This window comes from Leptinotarsa decemlineata, unplaced genomic scaffold, assembly GCF_025532065.1.
Source record: "Leptinotarsa decemlineata unplaced genomic scaffold, Ldec_3_MD MMD2_tig00001719_RagTag_RagTag, whole genome shotgun sequence".
Taxonomy (NCBI): Eukaryota; Metazoa; Arthropoda; class Insecta; order Coleoptera; family Chrysomelidae; genus Leptinotarsa; species Leptinotarsa decemlineata.
Window position 1 is genome coordinate 13,080,263 of NW_027412569.1, and position 21,056 is coordinate 13,101,318.

The 21,056-nt window shown below is 34.8% G+C and overlaps 1 protein-coding gene across 2 annotated transcripts in view; it reads left to right on the forward strand.

The window, feature by feature from the left end:
- sowah (ankyrin repeat domain family member sosondowah) overlaps window positions 1-21,056 on the forward strand; it is a 164,375-nt gene that overhangs the window by 130,770 nt on the left and 12,549 nt on the right. Inside the window, exon 6 of one of the 2 annotated variants that reach the window (XM_074176545.1) lies at window positions 5,600-5,749. The exons of the other annotated variant lie outside the window; for it this stretch is intronic. Coding sequence (XP_074032646.1) covers window positions 5,600-5,734 — 135 coding nt within the window. The 3' untranslated portion in view covers window positions 5,735-5,749. Of the gene's footprint in view, window positions 1-5,599; window positions 5,750-21,056 lie in introns of those variants that run through there. 2 annotated transcript variants of the gene reach the window in all.

Below are 21,056 nucleotides of genomic sequence, written 5' to 3' on the forward strand. Positions count from 1 at the left end.
GTTAAGTAGTTTTTCGTGTTCAGATTGAACAACGTAATCAAATATAACGAAAGTTACTTCTTTGCATGATCTGCACAATGATTTTTGTATAGATTTATTTTTTTTAAATTGATTGCTTCCTTTCTTTGAAATTTCCCACATTTTTTTCTATAAATATAGAGAAGTGGAAAGCCTAAACCTTATGGTGACATTCATCGTACAGAGAAAATGTATCATGTAGGTATTAGACACAAGAAAAGGGAAAGTTCAACCGTGGAACGGACGATTTGGGATGCAAACTCTTATAGAGATGCATGTACGTCGAGTTGATACAGTCCACTTCACTACTCCAAAGGAGTAGTGTCAGATTGGAATGGCAAGCATATTTGTGGCAGCAACTTTGTTCTTCCCCGACAGTTCCGATGACCAGATCTGTCAAAGTTTGTGCTAATACTTGCCGCAGAGTTTTCCACTGCTGTTACCTCTTCTGAGTGGCGTTGTTCCACTGCAAGGTAAGTATGCGTCTCTCCGGCATCCAAATGGTGTAGGATGCCTCCATCTACGAGCTGCACATCCTCTCCGTAGTCCCCGCATCGTCCTCTGTAGAGTTGGACCATTGCACATTTGTCTATCCCAAATTTCATACCGATAGCATGCTTGTACTCTTCCACCACCCTCAAGGACTGATGGAGATCCTTCTCTCCAGAGACATAAACTTTAAGATAATCCATATAAAACAAATGTGTGACATTGTGCCTCCGGTTTACGGGGGTGCCACAGTTATAACCTCTGAGTATGTCGAAGTGGAGTGTAATTTCCCGAATATTTGCGGGGAATGTAAGGGTGATACTTCGTTGAAAAGCGTAAACGATTTCAAACAGCCTAATGGCTGTAGGATGATTCCATCTACGAGCTGCACATCCTCTCCGTAGTCCCCGCATCGTCCTCTTTAGAGTTGGACTATTGCACATTTGTCTATCCCAAATTTTATACCGATAGCATGCGTGTACTCTTCCACCACCCTCAAGGACTGATGGAGATCCTTCTCTCCAGAGACATAAACTTTAAGATAATCCATATAAAACAAATGTGTGACATTGTGCCTCCGGTTTACGGGGGTGCCACAGTTAAAACCTCTGAGTATTTCGAAGTGGAGTGTCATTTTTCGAATATTTGCGGGGAATGTAAGGGTGATACTTCGTTGAAAAGCGTAAACGGTTTCAAACAGCCTAATGGTGTGGTTCATATACTTCAAGATTATATCCAAAGTGATTGGACCTGTAGAAATCATGAATTATACCGGTCCTGATGTACATATTGAAGGGTATCTCCATTCAATTACCAAAGAATCTCAGGCGCTGAAGTGTGAACACGCAGCAAAAGCTGAAAATCTTGTCCATTCAAATTATCTGAGAAATGTACACCCAAACATCTCAAAGCGTAATTAAACGCTTTCATTAATACTTTTATTAAATTAAGCGTAGCGTTTACATGTATGCATGTCGAATGTAAGGAAGTTTGTCTCGCCATCTTTGCCTGAATCGGGTTAATGACATTGATTCCGATGTAAACAAGACTGGTTTTTGTGTAACGCGATTATTTTATATTCCCGAATCTAGGTGATAAAATTCAAATTGAACATTTATGTTAATGTGGCATGTTGTCCTGTGTCGACGAAATCGTACTCTCGTATACGAAATGATTAATTTTTCCTCTACACGTAAACGCCACCGAACTTTCTTGATAGTTTAGTACAGTCAAAAACTTTTTTTGAGAGATATGTAGAGTATTTTTTTGATAAACTAGTATTCAATAATATGACTTGGGTCTCTGTTTTCTTACACTATTTGATGATATCGTGATAGGTTAGGCCAAAAACGATTCTCCTCGATAAGAAGACTTAACAGATTGTCTTTGGTGTGGATTCCTGGCCATATTAGCCAGGAAAGTAATGTAGCTGAGCATATTTGCATCTGTTTTCGCAGACTATCACTTTTGTGGGAGTAGAAATGAAGTAGTCTAAGGAGTTTTTTGGTGGTAGCAACTGCAATCATGAAGTGGAGAATTCAAACGCAGTCGAATGGATAATTTTCATCTACTCAGGTACTTGAGATACTGAAATAGAAAAAAATATTCTCAAGGAATCAAGGCTTTCCGTCATCACTTGTCATTGATTCAGGTTGATGAAAATTGAAAACAAATTATTATTATAAGTTTCATGAGAAATGAAATCCTGATTGTATTTTTGACTTTTTGAAGCCGATGAAAAAACAACATTGGAAAACAAATGTAGTTTCATAAAAAACTATTTAATCAGCTAGTACCTGAGTGAAGAAATCAAACTGACTTGGTATAAATACTCTGGTCATTTGAGAGTCTTATTCATCTGAATGGCCTTTTGAAGTTACTTTTGAGTAAAGCACATGTGAAAGAACGTATTCTAAAAAACCCTTCATTGTGTGATTTTCACTAGACAGTTTTACAATCCCGAGGAAGCCATTGTATGGCGAAACACGTGTTGCGTTTTTGTACAACTGTCTAGTGAAAATCACACAATAAAGTGTTTTTAGAATACGTTAGTTATGAATTTTCATGAAGTATCGGCCGATTCCATCATATAACATGTGAAAGTTTTAAAAAATAACTAATGATGCGACAACAAAGACTGATGGTACCGTTAATTGATTTAATAAAATTGAAATCCTTCTCTGTTTCACTCTAGAGCTTTCACTTCACGTGGGTAAGAAGATGTTTCGATTACTTATTATCATGAGTCGTACTAGGCCGAGTGATAGATACAATGATCGAAGTTTTTTGACCTTTTCAAGATCAACCTTGGTTTATGGAAGGGAAGCGACTTTCTTGATAAAAACGTCATGTATGAGTTTTCCATCTTTGAACGGGAAATCGGTTCCTGAGTCTCTGCAGCTTCCACTGCTTGTGAAACACTTGATAATATCAGAAAATTATCACTTCTGGTAATAAACCTCAAAAAAATATATGTAAAGATCAATGAGCGATTTTGTATACCCCAAAATAATTTCTTTTGTTCAAAATTAACTAGTTCAAACTAGGAACTCAATGTAAGTTGCATGTATTGAGTATATTTTTAACATAGATAAATTGAAGGTATCGATTTATCTTGAGGGCAAAACATGTCTGTAGATAACTTGTGAATGCTCTAAATAACTTGAGCCAATTTTTCATTTCTACTTTGTTTTTTTTCGAATAATAACCGAACTAAATGAAACCTGATTTCGTTCGCGTTTTTGAAACCATTCGTCGATGTTAATGTCGACCAGACCGCAGTCGTCATTTTATGATTATATTGTAATTTACTTCATTAATTCCAGCAATTTATAACCGAATCGCCATAAAATATTTACGGTTGTTTGTTATTTTTTGTGTCGTGGCAGCTTGTTTTTGTGTTTTTTCTTCCTTCGAATTTAATCTCCAACTCCCATCTATACAGATTTTTCTATTGTATATGAACGAACCGTGTGGTATAGAAAGCTTTTAATTTTATGATTGCTGTTGTTTTTCGCTGCCTATCCGACTTGTTGATCTGGTTTTGCGGTCTTAATCGCCTGCTTGATTTTCATGTTAGATGGAGTTTTAATTGTCGTTTAATTTTTTTTTGCTGTGGTATCGCATCGGTTTGTAACTGATGATAATAATGTTTGATATAATTCACTGGCAGAAAAGTATGTTTATAAATTATCAATTTCAATTTGTGATTAGAATTCATCAACTAGATTAGGAGTAGATTTGGCGAAGGAGTTGGGTTTTTATAATTTCGATTTACCGACAAATGATCAATTTGTAGGGAGCTATTAATTAATTATTCCATCATCAATTACCAAAAGCAATGTATCAATGTAAGCGTATGAATAAAAAATACTTCTTTTTTTCATTTTCCAGGTTGTCTCTTCAATATATATATATATATATATATATATATATATATATATATATATATATATATATATATATATATATATATATATATATATATATATATATATATATATATATATATATATATATATATATATATATATATATATATATATATATATATATATATATAAATATTTGTGTGATAATTCTTCCCAAACTATCACTTTTCATTATTTTATTTTCAGTTAAAGCTTCACAACAACTAACAAACTCCGTAATTAATTTTTAAAATAGTATTGTTAACTGGCTACATACATCTTGCTTGGAAACTATGTCATGTCAGTTTTTTAGCACCAGTTATTCGTTGACAATTATCATAATATAAATGTACGACTGATTTCGTAGATTTTTTCAATAATTTTTTCAAATTCCAAGAGAATTCAACATATCCCTCATCGAGAGAAATTTGAATATATAATTTGATTGGTCCACTGACCATTGTCGAATCAATAGCTGGTGGATTTTGATTCGTAGCTTCTTCAAAACCCTTTTCGTGATGAGAAGACAAGTCACACAATGCAAATGATGAAAATGAATATGAATACTACGACTAGAAATACAAAAAGCTGCAACACGCACCTTGAGACAGAATTTTAGGCTAGGGTAAACGACATGAGAGGTGCAATAAATGCATAATATATTAAATGTATCGTGTACAGTCATTTTAAAAGGGATGATGTTCTCCATTCACTTGGTAGCTTATTGTACAGATGCAAGTTCAGGGAATTGCGTTATGAGATTGCAATTTACACCATCGTATTCAGGTCTTGAGATCTAAATATACGGATTGGAGTATTATAAATAAAATCCACCTTCGTTACCAGAATTAAAAACAATAATGGTACTTGGAGTTCTTTCCTTTTTCTTTGGTTCGCTTAATTTTCAGAAGCCCTTGATGAATGACAAAGAAGTTTTTGCATCTACTACACCTGTTTAAAGTTCCTCATTACCATTTATTGACTGACAATATAAACAACTTTCATTTCAGATACTCCACAAATCATACCCTTCACAAAACTGTTATACTGAACTACTCAGATCTTCCAGAGTCACAATATTTTTCTCATCACAACCTTCCTTATCGCCCAATCAGCATGACCGTCCATTCATCATCATTTTTCTTCAATAAACACGTGTTATCTAACTCGACTTCCTGAATTCCCGATACTCTTGGCCTGCACTTAGGACTTAGCACCATAATCATCCGTCAATCTGTCATCGATACGTATCGAGAAACGTTTCACAGGACCTGTCACTGGTGGCGCCAGAAGTACTGAGGTGTATAACTCATCTTCGAGATAATTTACAGATTCTTGGACATATCTGGATCGCACGGACAAATGCGCTGCTTGGAACGCCCTTTTGACCGTGTGGGTTGTTAAAGTGGTCATTTGATGTGCTACACTGAACAAATATAGTCGTATTTCATCTCCAACGTCGGAAGTAAATGATAATAGTTGGTAGTTGAGCGGAAGTCTGTTTTGCATTGTCGATAGGTGGGAGAAAAAGCATTTTCGGGCAATAATGATGGTGGGAAATATCAAAAAAGATGGAAGATTTACCATAATCAATAAAAAAATCCATATTATTAATAAACAAAGACGAACCTCACCCCGCCCAACAAAAACAGTATTTATTTCGCAACATTTTCTCCTTGCAGGTCTATACACTTTTCCCAGCGACGTTCAATATTTGTCTTGCTGCTCAAAATAGCCATCAACGCCGACATCACTTCTTTATCATTGAAAACTCTTTGAACACTGAGCCATTTTTTCAAGTTGGGAACAGGAAATGATCCAAGGGGGCTGAATCTAGCAAATAAGGAGCATGATGTAGCAATTCAAATTGTAATTCGTTAATTTCAGTCATTGCGATAATAGATTTGTGAGCTCCTGCATTGTTTTTATGAAACAACAGTTATTTCTCTACCAACTGCAGCCGTTTTCGCTTGACTCAATAATAATAAAAATATTTATTTTACATCAGGCATAGATTACATGTATGGGGATCATCAAAGTACGCATAAAGCCATGACACAAAATTCACAGTGTGTGTTATTAGGTAAATCAACAACAAAATCAAAATGAAATAAAATACAGCACAGATACAGTTACATATTACGAATCGTAAAATTCTTGAAAATCATAAAAACAAATCTCAATCGAATAATTTTTCAGCAAGTTACTGAATTCATTGAGGTTTGTTATATTTTTCAAATAACTAGGAAGCTTATTGAAGATAGTAAGACCTACCACTGATGGACAATTTAATAATATTTTATATTGACGAAACGGAATATGGAAATCAGGTTTTCGTCTAGTGTTCACATTATGAATACTACCATTTGAAGGAAAACTGTTCTCGTTCTCGGAAACATAGATTGACTGTTCAAAAATGTACATACAGGATAGGGTTGAAATTCTAAATTTTCGAAATATATCCCTACAAGAAAATGTACAAGGAACTGCTGCTAATATTCAAATAATTTTTTTGTAGAGTTACCCCATATGCATATGCATATGCGTGATGTAATGATGATAGTTGTTGTTCTGTCAAAATGCTTCTGAGGTTTCTGAAAAACACAATGAATTCAGTTTGTTCATCACGAGGTAGCAGTGTTTTTTCCAAGTCAGACATGCATCCATGGTTATCCCCAGAAATGCTGTATCACCTGAACTGTGGAGTGTTTGATCATTTATTTGAATACGTACTTTTTCGCAGTGTTTTTGGCGATTATGGAATATTCACTCAAACTTCGCTGTTGATGCCTGCCAAACAAATACTAAACAACGCAGCGTCTTCAAACTATAAACGTATGCTTTATAGATTGTGTACTTTCAAATACAGTAATGTGTTTTATGCAACTAGCGCCATTTCTAGGTCCGACCGAGTATCTCTGGAACCACCCTCATATTGTTTAGTCCAGTGAAAATTGAATAGTTATTTGCATATATTCATTTCGATGTATTAGTAGACTATTATTTTGTTCTGTTCAGGCCTTTGATTATGGAAACTATCATTTGTTTCAACTGCTGTTTCATTGTAAATGAACCCAAATATTTCCAAAACGGGTTGAAGTATAAAAGACCCTAATAATTTTCCATGAAGCACATTTTCAATTGTGATTTGCCAGTAGAAATATCAAGTCAAAGGTCTTCCCCAATAGAATCTATGGGACATTGATAGAACTTCATGATATCATCCCGTGAAATACCTCACATTCAATTTAGCTTTACAAGTGCCATGTTATTTATCTAAAATTCGAAATAAATCAGAGACTCTGATTTACTGACAATCAATTTTTCGTTTGAGGAAGCTACTGTATAGCGAATCACGTGTCGCGGTTTTTGTAAAACCCTTTTTAGTGAAAATTATACAATAAACTGTAATAATTAGTTTTTTAATATGGATTTTCAACAAGTAAACGCCAGTTTTATTCAATTATAATCAAACAATCAAAACATCAACAGAAATATTCTTTTATTTCTGACCGGGATATTATAAGCTTATATCGTCATAGTTACGCTATCAATAAAGAGGGTCATAACTCCCTTGGGACATTATAGATTTTATAATTCCCTCTACCTTTCACAAGTAAAAATAAATAGAAATGAAAACTGAACCATATTTTATTTATTCACGTCATTACAAATAATAAATGTACAATTTTGAAATGTAGTCACCATCGATTTTAGCATTGACCATTTAGTCCATAAAGAATTCGGACTATACGTTTCTAACTGAAACGAATAAACACAATTACTACCAAATCTACTGAAAAACATAGAAAACTCCTTACCAGTTCTTGAAAATATGCCAGAAATACAGTTTCAGTGACATCTTTTGGCATAACATTTTTCCGTGTCAGCCAGTCCAGATATATCTTGTATTCTTTTTGGTATACGGCTTCATTTTTCGATGGAATTAATGATTCTCTTGCTTGTTCAGCTTTTTTCAAAATATCCTCCATTATATTTGGGGTAGAAAACACGTTTTCACCGCAAACACAGCTTGATAACAAAGTTCTGTTTATAAACAAGTAACATAGCAACAACCTAGCAACAAGAAAACTCTACTATAATCAACGGTACCTGATTCAAATATACCGGAAAGGTAATGAATTGGTACATTTTTCCGTTTCAAAAATGAACAAAATTTTATTGAAATCGGTCAGAAATAAAAATATCTATGTACCACGGGAATTAATGAGCCTTAATAACCTCAGGCAATTGCTGTCCCTCGGGCCAGAGGCCCTCGGGACGCAAACTTTGCCATCGGTAATTAAGGCCCTCCTAATTCCCTTGATACATAAATAACTAGAATGTGATCATATAAGATTATGTCATTGATGAATAGGCAGAACAGCAGTAGTCCACAATGGGATCCCTGTGGCATTCCTGGTTTCAGAGGCAAAGGTTCAGAAACTATGTTTTGTATGCGAACTGACTGAAAACGACCAATTAAATAACAATGAAAATCGAGTGTGCTTTAGACTACACGACTGAAAGAAAACTTCTTTGGCTCCATTAGTAATCACTGTGGAGTTCTAATTTATCTTGTAGAGTTGTCTATCTTCGGACGCGAAATAATTATTGAAATCTCTTGCTTGAATTAGTGGCAAAGAACGATAGTTTTCTCCTAATCCTGCGGAGCCTACTCAACCGTAAATAAGTCTTGTCATGATGAAAATATTAAATGTACATATGTAAACGGAGACTTCATATTCACCCTGTATTCGTGAGAGTGCCTCAGCTTAATGAGACATATAAGGGTTTAGCGCCAGTTCCAGGCCCAAATCGTAGCCATCACTCGATCAGATCTGTCCGACTGTCTGTCTTTATCTCAGCCGGATCGAATGTCAGAATCCCGGGGTGTTAACATTAGCCGTTAAGAACGATTATAGGCCTGAGAAAGGTCATTAAACGAAAATAAAAGAAATCCAACACCTCCGCACAATGTGATTATGGTTTCATTGAGCTTTCTTGACGCTCCATGTGAAGTTTGATGTTTCATTGAACTGGAATATTCATTTACATGATTTTCAGTGTCGAATTCCGCTTTTTCGCAACACTACAAGTTGAACATATGTTCAGAGGTTCTTGGTGGAATTCTTATTACCGGCGTTTTTAGGTGGTATCAGTTGGTGGAATCTGTTGTAGGTAATCGGAGAGGGAAGAACATATAAAAATGAACCACTGAGCATTTCTGAGATTTGAGCAACAATTCAGGCTGTTATTGATGGTATCATTGGACGAAAAAGCAACTCTTCTATGAGCACCACTTCTCTTATGATTAACTTTTTATTAGTTTTTGAGTTTTTTTGAGTCATAGAAAGTGTGTCACCGAAAAGTTTTCAAACTAATGCTCAAAGTTTTTGAAGGTTATTTTGAATTAATCATCATCACATCGTCTCGACCTTCTGTGACAAGCTTGTATCCCTTCTCAATTTTTAATAATTCTAATTGGCGCTCCGGGGCGACTTCATTGATTCCAGTGGCGCATTTGCTTTTTCAGCTGCAGGAAAACCCTTGAAAACATTTTTGAGACTCAGAGTACAATCATCATACGCCACTGTCAACATTTCAAGTGTTTTCGAGCACTTGATTACAATTTTCACACAAATTCTCAACACCCAACACTCAAAACTTTTCTAACTTGTATCTCTCTCACAAACAAACTTGACATGCTAAATAGCTGTTCGAGACGAGTATACGAACGTAAAAAAATTTTAACATTCACAATGAACAGTCACGTTTATTAAAGCAGCGTACAGATCGTTCATAATTTTTAGGTTAGTTGTTAAACCATTTTAAATAATGTCAGCAATAAAATAGATAAATTTAATATTTCTATAAAAGCATCTTTTGTCAGTTAACTATTCTCATGTTATCGCATTTGCTGTGAAGTAGCCGTGTCAGGTGACGCCGAATCACATGGTTACCAACAAACATTGTTTATAGCTCATGCGTTTTATTTGAAGTCACATTCAAAGTTCTTGCTGGTGTTTAATGTCTTGCCTAATGAAGAACAATAGTGAGGAATTGTATTTACTGACGATATTGAAGAAGTTGGAAAAGGAGCTACAATTGAATTGTTACCAAAAAAATTGGTTCAGCAGTTCGACATCACATATTCTAATTTTCTTAGCTAGAGTAGACGTTAAATCGTCGAAGGAATTTTCAGCGAAACCGTCTTCTTAGTCTACCTAGAAGCGAAATCAAAAATATGGAAGTCGTTTATAAATGAGGCGCCAGATGCTTGCCGGCGTGAAAAGCTGTGCCATTTAATAATAAAAGAGATTAAATCAATGGATAAATCATTGATTGTTCAAATTCCGAATACAAAAACGAAAATAGGTGGTTCATTTTGCATTGAAAAAATATCGATTATCTTAATAAATACGTTGCATTATGCCCTTCTGTAATCAATCATCAACGTTTTTTCTGAAATACTCAAATTATAAATGCAGTGCCAACCCAATTGGCACCTCTCGGAACCAAAGGAATATGCAGGTCACTGTTTCAGAAGGTATTCTACTTCTTTGCTAGCAGTATCAGGAGCAAATATAACGAATATTAAGAAGCACGGCGGATGGAAGTCTACAACAGTGGCTGAGGGTTACACGGAACAATATATTTCTCACAAAATGGCTTTTGGTGAAAGAATATCCCAACAGCTAGCTTCAGCGTTACAGCTTCGTCCTCTTCACTGCAAGAATTGAATGGTAATACCCATGAAATTGTCAACTCAGATAGTTCAAATATGTTACAAGGCTCTTCAACATCGCAAGATATCAATATCAGCTTTTTCTTATTGTACTTTTCATATGGATGTTCATGAATGATAATAGTAATGTAATTAATGTATATGATACATTTGTAATAGAATTTAATTGTATCTATATGTATTGTTCATAATAAAACTTCCTTGAAAATTGAATAGTTATGATTTGTTTATTGCTATTTGCTCGAAAAACATCATGTTAAAAATACTGGTGTTGAAAATATTTTTAACACGCTACTTTGTAAACATCATCTTCTAATACTCTTGACAACCATTAAAAATGTCACTTTCAATGACAGTTGTACAAAAAATATGTTGCCTACCATTATGAGATTAGCCACCTAAAAAAAGGAAATTTATTTATTTATTTATTTTCAAACCGGTAAAAAACTCATTACTTGACAATAATTATTCTTATAAAAATGTCAAACCGGTAAAAACCTCATTACTTGACAATAATTATTCTTATAAAAATGTCAATACAGTCTAAATCATAAATAAAATTCTAATATTTATACGTGAATACAGTTACATTGTATCTACGAGTAGTTACTACATAAAGCCGAATGGCAGGAAAAAACATAGTTCTTATAAACTTGAATGAAAAGTACTTTTTTGCACTACTATAAACTTGTTTGGGAGTGAGAATAAAGTTGATATCTGACATTAACAGGAAGTTGTTTATTATTTTGATCATTGTAATGATAGGTGAACAGTTATTTGTTGATGTTTTTGATGTTCTTTTGGGAATTCTCTCTTTCAGTAAAGATTTGAGATTGGGACAGTTATAATTTTTTTATATATATATATTTCACAACACATTAACACTATACTTGCCTGTCTTCTATTTTCTAGACTGGGTATTTTAAATTCATTTCGTAGTGCCACTGTTTTAATTGTATTATAATCCGGGTATACTTTATATTTTTTCTAATATAATAATCCCAGAAATCTGTTTTGAATTTTCTCTAATCCATTTTTATGAACAATATAGGAAGGATGTCATACTACAGCCCCATATTTAGTTTAGGTCTGGCCAAACTATTATAAAGTGTAGTAATCACTTTGATATCATTGAAATGTGCACTTTCTCTCATTACAAATACTATAATTCTTAGTGCCTGAATGTAATCCAAATGGGGTTTGTACGAGAGTGTAGATTTATAGTACATACCTAAATCTTTGACAGTCACTACCCTGGATAATTCAATACCATTCATTAAGTAATTATATAGTGTCTTATTTAGTTTTCGGGTACAAGACAGGACAGAACATTTGGATATATTGAACGGAAGATCATTTTTCACACTCCATCGATAAACACTATTGATGTCCTCTTGTAGTTTGACACAATCTTGTAAATTTTCGATCTGTCTATAAAATTCAAGGTCATCTGCGAATAGGAGTACTTTATATTTTGAGTTAGATCATTAACGAATATAAGAAAAATTAATGGACCCAAGTTTGATATTCGAGAGACTCCAGAGTTTGTGCGAAATTTTCCTGTACAATTACCTTCATATTCGACTTTGAAGTGTCGGTTATTCAAATACGATACCAGCACTTTGAAATTGTCACAATTCAAATCAAAAACCTCTAGATTAAGAAAAGTATGGCTTGTTATATCACTCTACCAAATTTATTCAGTTGAGAAATACAATTTTTATAAGAAATTTCTTGTTATTTCGAGTCTCTCTGGGATGTACCTCCAAACAAAATCGATTTTTCGGTCGATGATCAATTTCACATACACCCTTCTCTTGACTTCCACCCTCTCACCTCCCACCCATAGATCAGTCACCAAAGATTCGTTCCGGCCAGATCAACAATGAAAACACTTCGGTGTACATTTCGAACAGTCGATGTCGTTTGTAATTTATGTGATCCGAGCATTTCGAAAAAATATCGATTTCGACTTCGAGCCACATGAGCGGTACTCCGAAGGAGGGTGTGACGAGGTCCTTGTACTATGGCGCCAGAGGTTTCCTCTCCAGACAGGACCCAATTAGCTTCGCGTACCTTCTCCACCCTGATTTACGACTCTCTCGCCTGGTTGTTTCCGTTTCACACTGTGTATGTCCGTTCGATTCTTTAATGGACGTGATTGAAACGGATATGCATTTGTTAAGTTGAAAATCTAGTTGCAAAACTCGACTGTTGGCCTGAAAAAAAGTGGTTTTTATAAAACTTGGATTATTCCACCTCATTCAAACTACCACTCTTCAACGGTTGATTTTCCTGGTGCTAAGACCGAATAATTTTCATCAGGTTGAGCCTTGGCTCCAATCATTTTTTTTCACCAAAAAACCAATACTTCATCGACACACGAAAATCCTTTTTATCCATTTTCTTCAAACAAGCCAAAGATGCTCCACTCAAAGTGTTTTATCCTACAAACTAATAGTCCTGCAGCTGAAAATGTTGTACACGTCTTCTGAAGGTTAGGGTTAACTGAAAATCATGTGGATTTATTACCAGTAGCGACATCTTTGTGTTAGCCTACGAACGAAAGTTTGACAACCAAAAATAGGACTCAGGAATGATAACTAAAGAATTATTTAATAAAAAACTCAATATTGCTTTGCTTGGCCTTTTTTTCTGCAATGCTTTCGTACAAGTGCTAATAACTACCTGAAGATCAACAAAAACTCGATCAATATAAATAGAAAAACACTAATATCTATAGTTGATTACACGAAACAGATCAATTTCATTCATGACTGAATCTAAAATAATTCACCCGCTGCATAAATAATTCGTGAGTTGTGGGAAAAAATATTTTTAACTACCTTGTCAGCTGAGTAAGAAAACTTATTCACAAATTGTACACTCTCAGAGATATTTTAAGTAGAATTGTTCTACTTGTAGTTTTCAACTCATTAATAGAATCAGTATTGCGATATTGCATTACAGCACGGGGGCGCATTTACTAGCGTTATAAACAAAACTCAAATTATTCAAAATACCATTCTCAAAATTATATACATGAAAGACGGACGATTCTCCACATCACAATTGTATCAACAACCCTTGATCTGGACATACCACTGACCTCACACTGAAAGTTCCTAGATTCAGCAAAACTCACACTCAAAGAAATGTCCTTTATTTTGGCCCCAAAATATACAACAACCTCCCAAACGAACTGAAGGAATGTAAAAATCTTCATAAATTCAAAGCAGACTCAAAAGCATATATTCTTCAACATAGCCATCTTCAAAATCCTTTTTTTAAGTAATATTGTTTCTATTTCTTCCCTGCTCAACTCTTTCAACAACAACAAAAAATTGCATATCTATGTTCACACTATTATGAGTGTTGGTAATACTGCGGCTCAAGCCATTATAGTTTAGGCAGAGGCACTAGCGCAAATCATCTCATTATTTATGCATATATTTGCATTGTTTTTTTATATTTGTATATCATACTTGTGAATCAAAATCATCCGGAATGTTATTCCTTCTGTAATAAAATTTCATCGGCTAAAAAAAACTACCAATGCCACTCCTATCATTACAATCAGCTTTGCACAAGAACATTGCTAATGTCAGATATTTTACATCAATGTTGAACTTTTGTAAACTTCTTGTATGCATATTAGTTTTATTGTTTCAAGTAGTATCCACTTTTCAATTTTTTTTCTTCATTTGATTATAGCGTACTGAAGAAGTCTAAATCCAGAAAAAAAAGCTTGATGAACTGTAACAATAGAGTAAGTTCTGCAATGAAAAACGTGGAAATATGCCTGATCTGTTTGAAAATCTGTTCGTCCGGCCCCGCGGCACGAACCACCGTTTCACCAGACGATCGATCGAAAGAGTGGAACACACCACTCATACCAATCCAACCTGCTATCGTCCTTATCTGATGAAGCTACTGTTTAGCGAAACACATGTTGCGATAGAATTTGTTAGTTGAACATGCCGTTATTTTCTTTCTTTACATTCTGTCGGGTTTCCAATCAAACGAAGTGATAATTGATTGATATGTAAAATCTAAAAATTGAGGAACTGGGTATTATTCGATGAAAATCAATCTGTTCTGAAAAAAAAATCAAAATGCTAGTGTTACTATAATAAATTGCTTCTTTCTTCAAGTTTTTTACGTTTTTTCATTTTGTGTGGAGAAGTTGAAAGCCAAAACATTCATTTACAAAAATAAATCATTCAGAGAGATTTCCCTTTCATACAGGAACCTGGAAACTGATATTTCTTCAAAACTAACAAATTTTCCGGCGCATTCGCCAAATTATCGACTTTCATACGCAAATATTCTATACCTACTTAAATTTATATTATTCTGACCCCATTATCAAGTATAAAACTGAGATGTGAAGTTTGAAAACTCGGGTATATCGGGAGTTTTCTGCTAGGATGTAAGAACAGGTATTTGAAAGATAGGTAGTTGGACGAACAAGAATGCCAACTTTGAAATTCATCACTGAAAATTCCAGGGGTTGTTAAACTTATGAATTCAAGATAGGAGACCTACATAAATTGAGTTGCTCATCTAGGGGTATATATTTCTGGTTTTTAAATGATTTGTTGATTTTCATAGCTTCCACCAAATTCATTTCCTTTCCTTTATTACATATGTGTAGGATTTTGAGGTTATCTTTATTTATCTTGTGTTTTGATTCTTAAAGATGTTCGTACATTGTAGATTTTTTGTCCAAACAGATGTGTTCACGCAGCCTTATGTCAGAATTTCTACCAGTTTGGCCTGTATATACTGCAGAGCATTCTCCACACTCTATTCTATATATACCTGTTTGGGTTTTGCATTAAATCTACCTGAATTATTATTACTTACAAAAGCTGTTGATATTTTGTATTTAGATAAATAATTTTGAATATTTTCTGAAAGTTTACCTGAGTAATTGATGCTACTGTACTTGACTATATCGTGTTCTCGGCAGTTTGAGTATAATTTACTCATAAGTGTTTTGTGAGTTTTTCCTGATATTATATTTTCTGTTAGAGAATTTGGTACCTGTTGTTTACTGCAATTGGATCTTGGAAATTCTTTTCCGGTAAAGTGATTGCGAAAGCTCTGTGTATTATTGACCTAAACGCGGATAATTCATGTGAGAGCGGACTGAAAGAGTCAAAGGAAATTGTACAGTCCGTGTTTTTCCGGTAGATATTGAACTGAAAACCATAATTGACTCTTTTAATATTCAAATCTAAAAAGTTAAACTCCTTGTTTTGTTCGATTTCTACTGTGAATTTTATTTTGTGATGCAAACTATTGAGAAAGTTTGAAAATTGATTAATTTGCCTGTTTGAACCATCAAAACCAACCAGTACGTCATCAACATATCTGAACCAAAACACAATATGTTTCTGGGAAAGGGGGTTATGTCGTGCCAATATTGTAACTTTCTAATGATTTATAGTAAATTTCCTGCCTAAGATTGTGTCATATTTCAGATACGTCAAGTAAATTTTTAAGTATTCTTGAAAAACCTTGACGATACGTTGAAATAACATTCGTCAACTAGACTATACCCATCCAAAACTCTTTTTCTCCATCTCGACAATCGGAGAGCCACTATCATTAAGCAACAAGCAGCGAAGAGAGCTTTCGCAGCTGCTCGGCTTTATTTCAGTTCGCCACTTTGTCAATGACAGCATTTGAGGAGATAGCGCGTCGTTTTTCGATAGCACCGGGATTTATTCGAAGGCGCATCTGAAAATAAGGTGTCGACTTGTAGCTTACACATGTTTGTTTACGTGGGTATTTAGGAAGATAAGGTCGACGCCTTGATTGATTCATGGCCGCTTAAGCGGCGGATCTCATCTTTCCGAATTATAAGTTACGCGACAGTTGGAGGTGACGACTCTTAGGCTGCTGAAAGGTTATTTCTGAGACGAGGCGAGATAGTTTACGATTCGAAGACGTCGCGGCTACTAATTAGCCGGTGAAAGAGGTTTCCAGATCGTGTTTGGGAGCAACATTTCATTTGAAAGTCAAGTTCGAGATGAACAATTGTGGTTTGTAACGTTACAAATTTGTTACAAAAGGTGTTGGATGAAAATCAACTGGCACAATCATTCGTAGCATGAGAAGATAGAAATATGAATACATATTTGAGTAAGAAAAAGATGACACCCTTCCATACGGAAATCCAAGTTACGAATCAAGTTGAAGAATCATCAATCTTACATCTTAAGAACTGTCCTAGGGGTACCAAAACATCGAAACTTATTTTGGCCTAGATTCTAGATGAATAACAAGTATTTCATAGAAGTGGGAAAAGATTTAGCAAAAAATATTACTACAAATCAAAATTATAGAAATGAAAAAAAATAACACCAAACTACCTTTTCCTCGCACCTGCAAATGAATTGGAGGTTTTCAACATTATAAATAGTTTGAAAAATAAAAAAGCTCCAGGTTATGATGGCATCAAAGCGGAAACGTTAAAAATAATTTCAAATTACATTAGTACTCCTTTGACATACATCATCAACAAATCCTTTGAAGAAGGTTATTTTCCTACCGCTTTCAAGTTGTCAGTCGTTAATCCTGTACATAAGACAGGAGATAAACAAAATATTAGTAATTACAGACCAATTTCACTTATCACAACATTAAGTAAAATTATACAAAAAAATCATAAAAAATAGATTAAATAAATTTTTTAAAAAATACGATCTTTTATTTGATGCACAGTATGGTTTTCGTGATCAAAAATCGACTCAAGATGCAATACATGTCTTGACAAGTACGATATATGAATGCTTGGATAAAGGTATCCCATCATTAGGTGTCTTTCTCGACTTGTCCAAAGCTTTCGATACCGTCGACCACAACATCCTCTTGAATACTCTTCATGAAATTGGCATCAGAGGTACAACATTTAATCTTTTCAGAAGCTATCTGACGAATAGAAAACAAAAAGTAAAACTCAATGATATATCTAGTACCGAAGAAATAATAACATGTGGAGTACCTCAGAGGACAGTTCTGGGACCCGTGCTATTTACAATTTATATGAATAACCTCTTTATGCAAGAAAAAGATGGTCAAATAATAAGCTTTGCAGACGACACCGTGATAATTTACAAAGCTGAAAACTGGTATGACCTAAAAGTAAAAGCAGAAAACGACTTGAACAACTTGAAAGATTGGTTCGATAGTAGGCTTTTATCAATTAACTTCAATAAAACCCATTACCTGCCTTTTAGTAGCCAAGAAACTTCTCTTCCCAACTATAACTTGATGATCCAAGATAATCTGATGTTAAAACCTGTGAACAAAATAAAATACCTAGGTATATTTTTAGATCCCCACCTGAAATGGAATGAACATATTATATATCTAACAAAAAAACTAAGATGTATATTATACAGATTCAAACAACTCATCACCTACCTCAATTACAAACAAAAACAAATTGTTTACAAAAGTCTCGTTGAAACTCAGCTTAACTATGGCATTATAGCATAGGGAGGGATATCACGAACGTCCATGCATATTACCTGCCCATTCATATAATACTAGACAGAGAAATAGATATGTCATTCCCAAAATGAATAAAACAGTTGAACAGAAATGTTTTCATCATATAGCACCTAAAATATATAATGACCTACCTGAGAACTTAAAATCTGAAACTTCTTTGAAAAAATTCAAAATACTGTTGAAAAAACATATATCAAGTAAAGAAAGAAGAAAAATAAGAGAATATACTGATTGAATTCCGTATAGTACCTCTACCTTACTTCGCTTATTAGCTTTTAATAAATAAAAAAAAATAAAAAAAAAGGTTACTTTTATATTCCCAACTTTCATATTATATGTAACTTAAGGACTTATTTTTATCTATTTTTATTTATTACATTTTATATTTTATGTCATATCATTTTATTAATGTATTCACTTAATATTATTATTCGTTCCGATATATGTATTTCGTATTTTATTATATATTTCTTAATATTTTTAAATTTTTTAACCACACACAGGTTTGTGTGGTTAAATCACTTAAAATTGTATTAATTGTTATTCTTACATCCTAAGTCTTAAAATAAATAGTATGTATGGTTTCCATTTCATATTTGAGAATATAAATGATTTGAAAATGAAAAAAAAAGTTGGACTATCATTCAATTATAATTCAAGAACTCTTCTAACAACTTGCAACGAAGATATTGGAAACGAGTTCTGCTTCAAAAGAGACTGGAAACCATTATTATGAAAAGTTTGGAGCTGGTCTAGCTTGGAAGTAGTTGATTGGCAGCAAAGACATGCACTATAAATTGGTACACCAATCAGCCCAACGTTTTCCCTACCAAAATGACTAAAAATGGTACTGAACTGACTCGTCTAGCTGGTCACTTCAACCTAAGTCTTTCCTGACCAGAAATATGCTATTCAGTCTGGAAAATTCAAGGATTCAGCACTATTGATTCTAATTGTAGTGGTTTCATTCAAAGATATCAAAAGAGCATTCGAACTTCCAAAAAGGCATGGAATAGACCCCTACTAGCTGGATTTACGCCATGCTCATTATGGCAGGTACTCTCCAAGATAGACCCTTGAGTTCTTGGACCACGTAGCCTGAAATATCCTCAAGGGAAGTTGTTCATGGTTGGTGTAAGATGCGGCAGATGTCTGTGAACTCCTGCAAAACGGTGTTCACAAAAAAGGACGGCGCAGGAAAGAACAGCTCGCGAAAGAAAGCATCCTGCACCATCTGGATGTCGCGAAGACGTATACTTAACTCGGATTGGTGAATAACTCTTTCTGCGGCACATGTATCGCTACAAACTCCGATAGAGCCGGTCATCGGAACTGTCTGGAAAGAAGAGAGTTGCTGTTACAAAAATGCTTGTATTCCGATCCATCTCCACTCCTTTGAAGTAGTGAAGTAGACTAAAAAAGAGCTGTATCTACTCTATGTGGAGGCCCGGAAAATTATTCACCTCTATCGGAGTTTGTATCCCAAATCATCCGTTTCACGTGGACTTTTGAATTCGGAGTGTCTGTTTAACAGAATAGTACAGGATGGAGCCTGTAAAGTCATCAGACGTTTGGATCCTGTACTTTGCATAATGCTCTGCCATGAAAGTAGAAGTTGGAGCAATTTTCTTCAAGACACGAGCGGTTAATGAAATTGGTTCAGTTTTCGATTCTGATGACTACACAAGAATCAAGGGGGCCTTTTCATCAACATTGAAAATCCCGGGTTATCAATGCTGTTGGTCTTGGCTTCCTACACCCAAAGCGGAAACAGATGTATCATCATAACTTACCAGGATGGTGTCTTCAGTTGCATGTATAGCTGTCAGCATGTCCAGCATTCGTGATTTCAGTCTATATCCAACGACATAGTCCCATTGGTGCTATGTCATTATCTTCATCACCCCTACAATACTGATGAGACCCCAATGTTGCCATACGTTCTGAAGAATATTGAATCCGTTTTGGGAAATATGATGTATCGATTTTATAGGGATTATTCATTCTTCAGCCTCTGGCTAATACAAGCAAGTAAACTGGAAGTAGTCCGGCTCGGCCTTCAAAGTAGGACTATATTCATCGTGAAGTTTTCAGTTCCGAAAAAGGCGAATGTCGTTTGAACTCCGCATACTCTATCTAGACCATTCTGCTAGGATGATTGTCCTTAGTGAAATAATGCTTTCTCTACTCTGGAAACTCAAGATCATACCAGCTTGCCGCAGTGAGACATAGATCTTAGCCGGATAAATGCCTAAGGCTCAGATTAAGAGGTTATTGAAGTGGTTATTGATGTCGGCTCGCCCTACATTATATCGAAGATTCGTGGAAATAGGCCGGACCTTACTGTAGGAAATAATATAATAATATATGGATGCATTTCACAACTGTAACGATATAAAATATAACGTAATATGTGAGTTGAGGACAAAACATCCTCACTCAACAAATCCTCGACCTCCGATTCAATGGCAATCGGTGGGCCGTCCGTTGATATTGGCGGTGGCGGCGGCGACCACAGCTTCCGCCGCTCTGCCTTCTAATCAACGCAAATTGAACCATTATTGGCGATCAATGATCCGATAATAAACGGTCTCGATGTTGCGTTTCGTCGCCCTCCATGATGCACTTTATCGGAACGGTCGCAATTAACTTAATCAAACCTGGCGATCGATGCGATAAACACGGCGATCGCGATTACTGGCTCTGGAATTCGTCATGAGGGGATTTTTGAATTTTCGGAATTGTTTAGTCTGTAAACAACAAAAATACTATTTTCACGCCGGAGAGTGTACTTATTTTATTAGCAAAGCTTTTGGTCTCAACAAAGCATTTTACCACGCTAATGACCGTGTTTTATAAAATGG